General features: G+C 44.2%; 1 protein-coding gene across 1 annotated transcript; it reads left to right on the forward strand.

Moving 5' to 3' along the window:
• Positions 1-239: 239 nt before the first annotated feature.
• On the forward strand, positions 240-10,404 carry rgmd (RGM domain family, member D; the record flags this gene model as incomplete). The annotated part of the gene is made up of 4 exons (XM_083647424.1): positions 240-277; positions 2,118-2,266; positions 5,491-5,999; positions 8,728-10,404. The coding sequence occupies 4 exons, from the start codon at positions 240-242 to the stop codon at positions 9,400-9,402; spliced, it is 1,371 nt and encodes a 456-aa protein (XP_083503550.1). The 3' UTR covers positions 9,403-10,404.
• Positions 10,405-13,843: the final 3,439 nt, after the last annotated feature.

Here is a 13,843-nt window from a genome sequence, read left to right on the forward strand (position 1 = left end):
GTCTCAAAGGCAGGATAAACACAGGTGTACCAAAAAATGAATTAGGGTTTCCAACTTCCAGTCCATTTGGGGCCCTAATTAGTGAGTTGGTTGCACCTGTGTTTATCCTGCCTTTTAGACACAAAATGGCGGCTGTGAAAACGGTCTATTGAATCCAAATTTGACATATTTTGTTTTCGGTTGTCTTCACTAATTACAAAATAAACTAAACAACTTTTATTTCTCCCCCAACCCAGGCGATGTCACCAATTGAATCTGAAGACAAACACTGTAACAGGTGAGACATACCTGGCAGGAATTCATTTGAGTTTGGCGTATATTTGCACTATCAACAACACTTTGCCACACGGCGTCACTGCCCCATGTCCAGGTTATCATGGGGAATATGAAGTCTATAACCTGTTTGGGGAATTTGAAATGTGACCATAAAGCACAGTCATAAAGCAGATCAACCAACCAAGCCTCCAAAATTAGCTGAACAAACAGAGTAAGGTAGAGCCCTCTGGGGGGATCAACTTGGCACACTGGATCCAGTGTGACGGAGGCCCTTCTGGCAGCACAGAACAATCCAAACGTTCCACTTGGCTGGAGCTGTCTTCGTTTCCCCGTCCACTATATATATCAGCCCCACATCAACATGGGCCTGTGAAGACCTTTCACAAGACTGACAGGCCACCTGAATCACACAATTGTGTGGCCGGAGGAGCCAGCATGTGTATAGAAAAACCAGTGATCCAGTAACTGTCTGGGTTCACTTCTCTCTCATAAAGTCAGGAGGGAGGTGTATAGCTACAACCCCAAAGGGTCCAGCTGTACCAATGCAAAGCTCTGAGTCTGAGTTTTAATCTAATTCTAGAAATGATGCCCGCTATGACTGTTGATTTTCTTTATACCAATATTTTATTCGGTAATTGGCTGGTCCATTAAAATTCTTTATCCGCATGGCACGAGAACCACAGAATGTGTCTGAGGCGAAGGCCGAGAGCGAGCGGTTCTGTGTGCCTTGCAGATGGTCCGGCCTCACAGCAGCTGTGCAAATGAAAGACAGAGTGTCGTTTAAGGAGTGAGAGAGATGGAAAGTTGGCCACAAAAGGAAAAAGAGTAACCTACAAGTTGCTAACTGAAAATGTAATGGAAAAAATAATAGCACACAGAGGTTTGCCGAGAGAAAATAATTCACCGAGAGTAATTCTCTCAGAATTTTGAACGTGATAAAAACAGACAATGTCCATCTTTTGTTGGCATGTCAAACTACACTTAGTAACCAGAAAATAAGACTTTGTGACAACTGTGCACACTACTACTACTAATAATAATATAGTAGTTATAACGTCCATTTCTAGCTTCAAAACATAGTGAGCACTTTATGCATTTGTCAGGTATATGTTTAAAATATTTATGGTCACCAGACCAGACTAATAGAGCAGTGATATAATCTATTAATTTGCACTCATACCACAATTGTTATTCAAACTCCATTATCCAAGCACCAAAGATTAAGTGAGAAAACAACAGGTGAGAAAAGTAATGCCTTAACACTGAACACACACACATGCACGCACTGCAGACCATTTGCTTTCAGCTTGGGGGGGGGGGGGGATCAAACAGGACAGTTGTCCCTCAGTGCTTTGTAGTGCAAAGAGAGTGAGTGCTGGCCATGAAGAGTTTAGTTACATTCTCTAATAGCCTGTTTCAGTTCTGCATGACAAAAGCTTGATTACTTGACACCCTTTGAATATACTGAATGACAACAACAAAAAGCTGTTTCCCTTACGATTTCTAACCAACAGCATATCTTATTATAGATAATCGATAGTTATAGCACTATTATTATGACGATAGCCTTGTTATTATTGGTTTATCTGAGGAATAATTTCGCACAGTCTCCCCTCATGTTGTTGCAGGCACTTTCCATCGGCCTCATCCTGGTAATTGCCAGCACTACATGTAAATATCAAGTGGTTAGTGAATAATTAGTCTTTCATTGGCCAACAATCACCTCTGGGCCCCGTCTCCACTTTAGACCCCTCCCCCGTAGAGCCGCCCTGAAGACAGGGGCCCCTTTTGAATGACAGCGCTTTGGGAAGGGAGACGAATTTTTGTCTGATTTCCCGCAGCCACAGCGTCGATGAGAAGCAGTCGAGGAACTCCATTCTAACTGAATGGATTGGTATGGGGAGAAGCGGACCTCCAAACTCGGCTAAGCGGCAGCTTTGGGACTGTATAACACTGACCATGGTTTTACTTTCGCTGCTGTTTCGACCAGGTAAGACTTTTCTTTTTTTGCAATCCGTGCTGCTCCACTCCAGTCTGCATGCAAAACACTTTCCCGCACCCTGGAATGGAGGTGGGGATGGCTGGGGGGAAAACAACTTTTTGTCTGGCGTTGTGTTGTGTCCAAGTCAAATCGATTCGCACTCTTAAAAGCGTGGTTTGAGCCTGTTTAGTTGCTCATTATTTGAGTTTGAAGTGTTCGGTGTTTCAAGAAGTGTGCTTTAAAGTGATCCCGTTCTTGTTGAGTATCCAAGCCTCCAGCCGACAACTGCAACTTTGTATCGCTAGCTGGCACGAGTTCACTTACTTTACGCACCTTTTGACTACTTGTGCGTCCTGGACAACAGAACACCACTAAACAAGTTCTATCCAAACGTCAAACGGTTACCGTGTGTTTATTAAGCATACATATCGCTGCGATCAAGGGTTTAACGTTATACCGTTACCAAGTTGCGTGAAGTTGAGGCTAAGCTCCCAGTTAGCATAGCTCGATAGCAACAGGCGTCCCGCAGTTATTCCAAAGAAAAGCAAAGCCGCTTGTTTTCACCAAAAAGTAACGTTACTTGCCGCTAAACGAACGCAAAATGTCTAAAGTTATTTTCAATATCTGAGTCGCGACTGCAGTGATTACAGCCGACGTTGACTGTCTTGGTATTTGGGGAGTTAACGCTGAAGTTGTCCGCGGTGTTTTCCCCAATTCATGCTTCATTTGTTAGCTACCATGCATGGGGGTCCAACTTGTCGGCCTCTGAACGTGTTGAGTTCTCCCGAAGCTTCTCTCCAAGCCACAGCTACATGCAGGAGCATGTTTTGTTTTGTTTGGATCGTTTAGTCATTTAATACTTTGTTGCCAAATCGTGAGGTCTACGGTGTTTTCCCAATGTTTGTTTTAATGTCAAGGACACCCAAAGTGTTCAGTTTAACCACACATTTGATTAGATGTTACCATAGAGAACCCCATGTGATGAGGGGGTGATTTGGTTATTATTATTATGTGCTATAATGTTAAATTGTAACTATTCTTAACAGTTTTAAACTTAGGTGTTAAAGGGGTCAGTGAAACCTATCATCATCAGAATATAGTCATTTATATACATTGTGTTATTGTGCTAACTAACCTCTGGGGAGTGAAACAGTAAAGTTAGTGAAATAAAACAGAGCCTCACATGCTGGGGACCCCCTGGAGGCCCCATCAGGACCCCTGGAGGTCCCCAGACCCCACTCTGGGAACCATTAGCGCAGATGCACATTGTTATGGAACAACTTGTTGAAGTTAAGGAAAATAGTGTCATGGTTGAAATATGCAAAGAATAAAGGCCCAGTTGCTAAAAGGTCATACATGTAAAATGACGTTGGGTAGTCTTAAAAAAAGAAGAAAAGTTTGCAGTTGTGCAGTGTCAACTGCAATTTAATTTAGACAAACCCACCACATCTCTGCACCATCATAGGTGATGAATCAGCTTAATTTGAGTTTATAATGAGCCTATAATAATAATAATAGTAATGATGGTAATTTAAATCCTGTATTATAAGCTAATCATTCTTAGCTAGCCCTGGCCCTATGCTGTGGGGGGAAAGTGAATATTTAATGGCTGTCAAACTATTAGTCTAATTATTATTATGGTGTTTATCCAAAGATTAGGCCTCAAGCCAGACAAATACAGCATCTTTCTATTGAACATAACCTACCTGTGTGTGTGTGTGTGGGGGGGGGGGGGGGGGGGGGGGGGGGGCTGCTATTTGCCTTCCCACTTTGGTCATTTCATCTTTCCCCACGTGGCCCTCACATTTGTTGGTTGCGTACTAAGAGGCAGAACATAAAGACCCTTTGGGGAGATGCATGGTTGTTGATGGCTGTGTAGGCAGTGATTGTCAAAAAGTGTCAATCACAGCAGACTCGGGTGACCTTGCGGCTAGGTGGGGGAGGCCTGGTGGAATTCAGAGGAGGGGTGTAAAATGCCTCTAACGTTGACCTCTCGCACTCCATCTCAGTTTTATCTGGGCTCATTTGGAAGTGCAGGAGGGACTGTGAGGATGCATTCATCATTTGTCACAATACCATCCACAGTGTGGCCCCTACTCTGTGAAGGGGGAAGGAATGGTGTCAAAGCTTCTCATGCAGCCAGATGTATATCTCCGTGCTTATCTGGCTGCCTTTGTCCAGACTGTTTGGAGATTAGATAGAGCATACAAGTAAACAGAGAAGCAGTCACTTGTCATTGAATCCCAGTCGTGGAGTAAAAGTGATGTATGTGGATGCTGCCTGATGTGTTGACCTGTTGTTTTCTGTTTGAAATGGCAAAGCAGATACCAACAATGCAGCGGATGTTAATATCCTACCTGCCACACCTTAATAAAACAGTCCAAAGATGAAATACAATTGATTAACCTCCCCACTCTTATTTCCCACAGAAGAAGCCATAGCTGGTATATTTTGCTCGATAACACATGTCCCACTTCTGAGTCATAACTTGACAGGAAGTCCAGAATTTAGGCTACGCCACACAAATATCCTGTGCTGCTGTGCCTTGCCCCCCCTCCTCCTCTTAGCCCCCCCTCCTCCTCTTAGCTAGCAGTCTGGACTCCCAGTCGCTGAACAAGCATGGCTCTTTGTGATTTTCCTCTTGGGTCTGAAGCGAGCTGCCTCCATACGCTGACTGAGCCATGGCGTGCCATGCAGTGTAGCTTAATGGACTCCTATTGCCTCAGCAACAGCCAAACCACATTCAACACCCTTAGGCAAACTACACAGGTCGCTTTCCTCCTACAGTGAGGCTGTATGCTGCTTCTATGAGGGCTCGTTGGGGGAAATAACTTTTGACTGACTCTGTAGCACAGTGTGGGATCGTGGCCTTGTGGGCTCACCTATGTGGATTTTAATGGCTCTCCTGATTGAGGTAAACTAGACAGGGGGGAAAGTTTGGACTCTGCTGCCTCACGTACTGTGCTTGGCAAATGTAATGTATCCATATTCTTAAACGTAAGATCCCTATTATGGCCAAACTTTTTGTTTTTTTTACTCCAGATTTGTGTTCAGGACCATCTTTAAAAAGAGGGAGGTTACTGATGCAAAATAAGCAAAGAAGACAGATTTTTTTAACACATTTCAAACCTGCCTCTTAATAGCTGTTTTCACCGTACTAAACATGATGTGTTAATCATATCATAATTTCACATGTGAAATGCCTATAATCGTAATCTTTTTTTGCTTTTCAGCTCACTGCCAGCAGTGTCGAATCCAGCGCTGCAATGCGGAGTACGTGGCTTCTACCTCGCCCTCTAGTGGTCTGCATGAGGACATGCCTCTGGACTTGGACTACTGCATCGCCCTGCGGGCCTACGCTCTGTGCACCCGGCGCACGGCACGCAGCTGCAGGGGCGACCTGGTCTACCACTCGGCCGTGTTCCGCATTAAGGAGCTCTTCTCTCAGCATAACTGCTCCAGCGACGGGCCCACCTCCTCCGCCAAGCTCCCCAGCACGTCTCGCCCCGTCGTGTCCGAGCTGTGCGACTACGAGAGCCGGGCGCTGGCGGGCCCGGCCGGCCAGCAGAAGAAATACGCCCACTGTGGATTATTCGGAGACCCCCACTTACGGACTTTCCGCGATGAGTTTCAGACCTGCAAGGTGGAAGGGGCGTGGCCTCTGATTGATAACCGCTTCCTGTCGGTGCAGGTGACCAACGTGCCAGTGGTCCTAGGCTCCAGTGCCACGGCAACCAGCAAGGTAAGGATGGGTTCAGAGACTCAGAGGGACGGTGCAGAGGTGGTCATCTGCCACACAACTGCCCAGCACAATGTATCCCATAGTGGTCTTTTAGCTTAAAACTAATGGAAACCAAAAATAAATGATGTGTTTTTGAGTTTGTCACAGCAGAGAAAAATTTGTTATTAACCACACAGGCAAATTTGAACGATTACAATTTTTGCCAAGTATATAGCATGTTTCAAAATCATGAAAAACGAAGCAGTATTCTCTGCTCTGAAACTGTGTGGAGGTGTGTCTGCTGAAGTTCTCCCAGTGCCCCCCTTCCTCCCGCCCCCTCACAGTGCTACACAACTTGATACATTGTGATGCATTTTTTTTTTTTTGCAGCATAGAGGCACTTCATCCTGATTGGTTCACAGAAATGATTGTGTAATAAGTCTGGCGCATAAGCACGCCCACTTTAAACCCAACATCGGGAACAGTGCAAAAACTTAAATGGCAAAATGTAGGATTTCGATTGAAACCAACGTCTACTGTTAGAAAGTGATTGTGGATTTGGGTTTCCAGGTTCTTGAAAGTGTTCTCACACTCAGTGGTCAGGTATGGCATTGGCATTAGCAGTGTTCAAATCATGACTTCATTGTTAGGGTTAGCCATTTATACCCATATTAGGAAATTCAACATTGTGGACATTGCAGAATTGGATTTATGACGGCTTTGTAACTCATGGCACACGAGCAGCAGGCACTTATTTCTGAGTCCTGGCTTGTTAGCTGAAGGCTGAAGTATTGGCATGAAGAGTATTGAAACATTGGAAGGTAATAGTCAGTCAGTCCACGGTGCCTCTAGCATTCCTCCTGTCCTGCAGCTCTCTCAGATCTATGAGCAGAGGAGAGGAGGGAGTCCTTGAGTGGTGTTGAATCACAGACATGCTCGAGCGCCTTACCTTCAACACATGGGTGGTCATATGGTAGTGATTAACACTCGCTCAAACATTTTCCTCCACCACCACCATCTGGAATGTTTTTTTCACCCCTCTGGTCAAATAATTAACTGGGCCCTTTTTGTGTAAATATGGAATAATGTGGAAAAATAAAGGAATTATTGGGCCGCAGCAGCGGCAAGGCCTTTTTTTGGGATCCCATTAATTAAATCAGATGGTCTTTCAATTTTGTGGCAGAATTCACTATCGTCATATCTTTATCTCTATTAGGTCCTCAAACTTAGCTCGGTATGTAAAATTACCAAGGAGATACTAGGCTTATAAAGCTCTTTTGTAATACTAATTCTGTCCTTGGATAGATAATAACTGATTTCTTTCTTAGCTCCGTCGTTTTAATTGGCGATCACCTCCTCATTTCCTAACCTAGCTGATTTTCAATTAAATCCCCGCCCTCTGCTTTTTGGCCCATGCAAACAAACTGGGCAACATTGCATAAAATTAGCTTTGAAGTAGGCTACACATTGGAGAGCGCCGGGATTTTCAGAACAAACTATTTCAAAGGAATTTGCAGCCGTGCGTTCTGGGTGGGGAGACTAATGCAAACCTGTAGTCTGCGTACGCCTGTGCCAGTGCCCGCATGCTCCCACACCGTGCTTTTCCAGTTGTTTTCAGCTGTCAGACTTAAGACAGGAAATCGTCCATCAAATACAGTATCCCCCCGTAACTGTAAACTTAACCACAGCCACCGCCTTGTCAAGTAGCTTTGAAGAAGTCGAGGTTTAGGCCCCAGTTTTTCAAATCTCGCCTGGAATACAAATTGAAGTCACTTATTGAGCAGGCCGGGCGCACGGTGCCAGCGTACTAAAGAGATTTATGGAGTCTTGAGGCATGGAGAGTTTTCCGTGTGTCTGATCCTACATTCATGGAACAATGCCAGAGTTATTGCCATCATTTCTGGCGTTATTAGTGATTTGTGGTAGGGAAGAATGGATAGGCGATGGTGAATGCCACACATTTGTGGGTATTTTGGTTCATTTGAGCTCTCTGTGTTTGGTTGATACATTCCAGTGGTCTTTGTATAGACGAGTCATCAGATTACAACAGAAAGTAAATGACTGTCAGTCAACTAGGGCAAAAAAGCACAGTGTGGACTTTAAATCACAAACACCTAGTCATATTTCCCCACCTCTGAGCCCCTTTCACAGACTGTTGAAATGTTTGGTCTCCTGCTGCCACCTTGTGGCTTTGAGTGGCACTACTCCTACTTGGAACTATAGGGAATCTCTTCAATTGTTTGTAGTATTAATTGGATTCATGCAAATAAGTGACATACTAGCTCATTTAGCAGTTGTCCTATTTTAGGGGAAAAATATCAAACTTTAAAGTCAAATGAATATGCTGTATTGCAGTAGTTCCCAAACTTTTTTTGGCTTCAGTACCCCCTTTCTCTGATTGCTGAATCCAAGCACCCCCCTTTACCCTACCCGACTACAACATTTTGCTTAGAAAACTGCAAGAGAAAACTATGATGCAATGAATGAACGATAACCCACCTTTTTAAGAATATAACATTACAAAATAAGAAATTAAATAGTGCCTCCTGAGGAGATGCATGTTATGTTTCATTTATTTTCATGATTTATTCTGATATCTTTCTATTTTCCCCTTCCTCTCAAGTACCCCCCTGTAGTACCTCCACATACACCTAGGGGTACGTGTACCCCAGCTTGGGAACCACTGCTATATTGCAAAGTCATTTAAACCATGAATTAACACCGCTCTCATGTTTCCCCTCTGCTTCAGATCACAGTGATCTTCAAGTCCTACCACGGCTGTACGGAGCAGAAGGTGTACCAGGCCACCACTGAAGACCTGCCCGTGGCCTTTCAGGACGGGACGCGCACCGGCGGCGAGAGCGGCAGCCTGCTGATCGCCGAGCGCGGCGGCTCGGCGGCCGGCCGTCAGGTGAAGATCCAGGCGCGCTACATCGGCACGTCCATCATCGTGCGACGCGTGGGCCGCTACCTGACCTTCGCCATCCGCATGCCGGAGGACACCCTGGACTTCTCGGAGGACAACGGCGGGCTGCAGCTCTGCCTGCACGGCTGCCCGCGCAACGAGCTCATCAAAGAGCACACGCTGGGCCGCCAGGGCCAGCACCCCCGGCCCAACACGGAGCTGGGTCCCCTGCGGCCCCCTCACCAGGTCTATACGGTGGAGCGGGCCACGGCCAAGTGCAGGGAGACTCTACAGGTGGAGGACGTGTACTTCCAGTCCTGTGTGTTTGACTTGCTGACCACAGGAGACCCTGAGTTCTCCCTGGCAGCCTACGGCGCTCTGGAGGATCTAAAGGCTCTGCCCCCCAGTAAACTGAAGCAGAACTCCCCAAGGACTCCTCGTCTTCCCAACCACACAGCAGCAGTCAGCAGCACCCACTCCCTGCTCCCACTCCTACTCCTCCTCCTGCTGCTTTTGTAAAAAAAAAAGAGAGAGAAACATGGAAACAAACAGAACGTGGAAGCATTACCAGCTTGAGGAAAGAGTGACCTAGAGCTCAGACATTATACATATATATATAAATATATATTATTTTTTTGTATTTTTGGCATTTGTGAATGTTTTGGTCTTTTCCTGTTTTTGTCATTTGAAGGATTTAGCACTCATAAAAGATGCCATTTTCTCCAACACCCCTGCATTTTCTGTGGATTCATACATACATACATACAGGCCACTATGCAATCATGTGGCATTGATATGGGGGTTAGGTACGTACAAAACGCTCACTCCATTTTCACAAACCTCCTGCAAATTGGATGAGAACACACAAAGAGTCTTTAAAAATGTGAAAACTCATAGGATGATAGTCTGTGCTGACCTCAAGGCAGCTAATCAGATCTTTGTAAATATTTCATTTCCACTGAGAAACTTATAACAACCTCACAACGGGTCATGGCTTCATTATGTAAGGAGTTACATATGCCGAGAATGGTCTTTTGTTTGTGCAGAGATTTCTCTTTGGTTATCAGATCCTGTATAATCCAGTAATATCATTAGCACTTAATGGTTTTAACACTCCAAGTTCGGTTTATTTCAATGCTTTCTGAAATTGGCATGCTAATTACACAGGATCCAACAACTGTATGTAAAAACTACCTATCCATGATGTGTCTGGTGTGATATTCTTAACCGTTCTCTATATTCAAGTTTGACATTTTGATCGCTTCAGTGAAACACTCCCTCTTCAAGCTGCTTGGCTTCCAGTTTTAATGGTACAAAACAAATCTCTATATAATAATATATTGAAAGAGTGTATATATGTGTTTTATATTGTGTACATTTGACTGTGTATAGACGTTTTAACTGTAATATGTTTTACATTTTGTTGTGATTAGTTAGGTTATTTTCGAGTTGTTGTAAGAAAAGTTAACTAATATGTGTTGTACTGTATATGAAATTTTCTGTATTAAAGTGTCGGACACTCCTGACAATGCTTTGTGTTTGCTCTTTATTCCATCATGGTCAGTTCCTTAGTGTTGTGTTAAGTTGATGATATATAGACAATGTCAGCAGATTCATTCATGTCCTGTCAGTTGTATTCAAGGCAGGGTTCAATGGCGTCCAATTATATAGCTGTGCTATGTTGCTATGTAACAAACAAACGTGTCTGGTATGATGGCAGTGTTTTCTAAAAGCAGCTTGTCCTTGTAGGGTCCTCGTCAGTCCATGAGGGTTGATGACTGCTAGTAAAACGACAGTTTGGACACGCTGGCTGTGTAGCTGGAGGGATCCACACTATGTTCTCGGTCCCTTGTGGAAACGTTACCTCAGTGCTGAGCTGGCTGCTGGCTTTGCTTTTGTCTGCGAGAGTACTGCAGGGCTCCAAATAGGATTTAGTCTGTGGTCTGAATCCACAACAACAGCATATAGGGTAGGCTACTGATGTTGCTGCTCTTCTATATGAACACTGTACGTGGCTGTGATCACACACATAGGGATGGGGCTGTTTTGTTTCCATCCAAAAATCCATATGCAAAAGGTTTTTTTTCCCCATTGACGAGAAAGTTATTGAGAATAAATGTTCTATTAACTACTGAATTGTAGGTTTAGTTTATAATTTGAATGGAGTACAAGGTAACTTGACCCTAGCCCTTGACAAGAGACTACATGCAAGGGCTATATAGCTTTTATTCTTTCATTTGGTCACCTCTTCATCCCTCTCTTTTCACACACATCCAATCATAGTCGCTCGCTCGCTCCCTCACTCAATCTCTCCATGTTCCATTGCTTCAAATACAGATGGCACTGCGGCTAAGCTGCACGGTTTGGGAGATGGCCGATGACGGTGATGAAATGTGTCACTGTTTTTACCCACACTTACCATGACGCGTTTAGCACGTTCCAGATGGCCTAAGTCAAGTCTGCTTTGGGTGACTGTGCCTCATCACCCTTTCCCAATATCAGGAGGAGGGGAGAGCCAGTGATGGAGAGAGGGGAGGGAGGTAATTGTGGATGGTGGTAAAAACTGTCACTTGTAATCTTGTCTTGGGAAGGCAGCAGAGGGCCAGCAAGCGCTAGTTAACACGTCGACGGGTATATGGCTTCAATTGGGCCTTTTAATGGTTGCGTTTCTATACTGTCTTGGCATTTATGACATTCGTCAAACCTCTCCTTTAAGCGGATCATTTTTCATCTCCTAAATACGTGGCAATTATTCTCAGTGTGTGTTTGCAGTTAAGTTGTAAACTGTGTGTGAGTGCATGTGTCCTTCCATTTGCCTTCTAATTTTAAAGAAAGCTAAAGCGCTCCGGGCCTTGTCTTGATTCATGTCATCTTTGGAGATGCAGTCGTCTGACAGCACTGTCAGGCAGCAGCAGCTAGCACGATGTGAGACTGGCTTCTGAATTTGTTGAAAGGGGTTGAGTCTTTTGACACCGTATGAACATTTGAACTAGAGTCGAGTTCAACTTCCTTTCATGATTTTTTATTTTATTTTTTTGTTGTAGGTTGAGATTCAAAAGCTTTTTTCTCGCCTTTCCCCAAATCGGAGTGGAAGAATATTTTAAAAATAGTGTGAATATTTCATAGACTGTATTAGCATGGGGGATGTAGGCTACCATGATGTTTGCAGACAGCCGCTCAAGCCTGTATGGATCGCCTCATCCACCCTGTTTGAGCCGTCCTGTCTTGACTTTCCCCTGTAAACAAGGACAATTACCAAGCTAATGAGTTGAGAAAAAACGGCTTGAGTGATTGATACTCTCAATGGTGAAATTAATTTGATATTAATAGAGCACTTGGCAAGATAAATAGATAGTGCTGTGTGAGTCCTCTCCTTGATTGATAATAGCTAGATTGATGGCTGTCTTAATACAAGGTGTTCCCTAGACGTAAATGAGGTGGCCTTGATAAGGATACTTTGGAAGAGGATCAGGTGTTCCGGATATCTGCTCTAAGTTTGAAAGTGTTATGGTGCTTAAAATTACTTATTGTTATTTAAGGTGTCAGCCCTGAGTTAAAGAGGAGATTGGACGCGACAGATAGGATACTGTACATATTTCATTATAAACTGTTTGTTTCCCAAGGTCAGTTAGATACCAGGCTAAAGGTCAGTAGTAGCATTAACAACAGAGTAGTGGAGTTGGACGAATGAAAATGGCTCGAGCATGTGTAGAAAGCACATCAAGGTCCAATGTGTAAGATTCCTCCACAACAATATACAAACACAACACAAACACAAAGCCACAAAGTTTTGGTACAACTGTTGCTCAAAGATTGTTTAAATAATCAGACTGCATCCATCTTTAAGTCAGTGGGCCACACCTTTTATGATTGAAATGTCATATTTATGCCTAGTGGATGAAATTCAACTTGGTTGCTAAAAGGGGTTTTAAGGGGGTATTTAAGTTAATAAGAAACAACATTACTGGGTCCAAGAAATTTCCAGTAGACTATTGTGACACCTTGTCTAAAGCCTAACGAGTAAATGTGGAGTGACACCAGGAGGTTTACCGCAGGTTTAAGCAACCACCACCACCACCACCACCCCCAAAGCTGAATCTAACTGACTGTACCTGAATGCAACGTGGGTCTCCTCTGGGTGAGAGACATTACAGAGAAAGTGAGAGAGAGGGGAAAAAGTGCTGGCATTGACGGAGTTAATGGGGGGGCCAGGGGGGCCAGGTTCCCCCAGTAGTAAAAAAAAAAAAAAAAAAATGCTCACCATTTTAAATCTCCATCTGACTGTCTGGCTGAATATGATCATACAATTTATATCCACTTTGACAAGCATCACAGGTATCTCTTTGCTAAAGCTGTGACAGGGGGGCCTCTGACAGGGCCTTGCTGCAGCCGCCCCCTCCGTCTGGAATGCCCTCCCCAGTCACATCTGACAGGCCAAAACTCATTGTCTTTCATACTCATTATGTCATCTTTCCAAAAAAGCTGTGGATCTTTTACATTTAATAAGTTGAATGACATTATGACAAGCTCTACGTAGTGGTGGTGGAGCAGGAATTAAACGAGCCATCTGCATGCGTCCACGTCTCTATGTGGTCGACATATTTATCGCACCACCAGCTCCCCTTCGTACTCAAAGCTCTTTGCTGAGAGCTTTTATCTTTTTCGTCTGTCACTGTTCAAAACTGACTGAGCCTTGAACCCATGACCTCAAAAGTTACTGAGGTTTGAAACCACAAGTTAAACACTGCTGGGAAGTAATGAAACTCTCTGAGCCACTGGGTCACACTTCTTAAGATGGGCTTTCTCAGAGCATTTCATTCTTTCCTCTGGCTGTTGCTGTTCAAAACTGACTGAGACTCAAAACCAAGACCTCAAAAGTGACCATGGAACGTGCATGGAACGGGTGAAAAGAAATATATTGTAGGCGGAGTTCCCAGCATGCTCTGCGGTAGACGTGTTT

The sequence above is a fragment of the Poromitra crassiceps genome (genome assembly GCF_964638095.1).
Source record: "Poromitra crassiceps genome assembly, chromosome: 12".
Lineage (NCBI taxonomy): Eukaryota > Metazoa > Chordata > Actinopteri > Beryciformes > Melamphaidae > Poromitra > Poromitra crassiceps.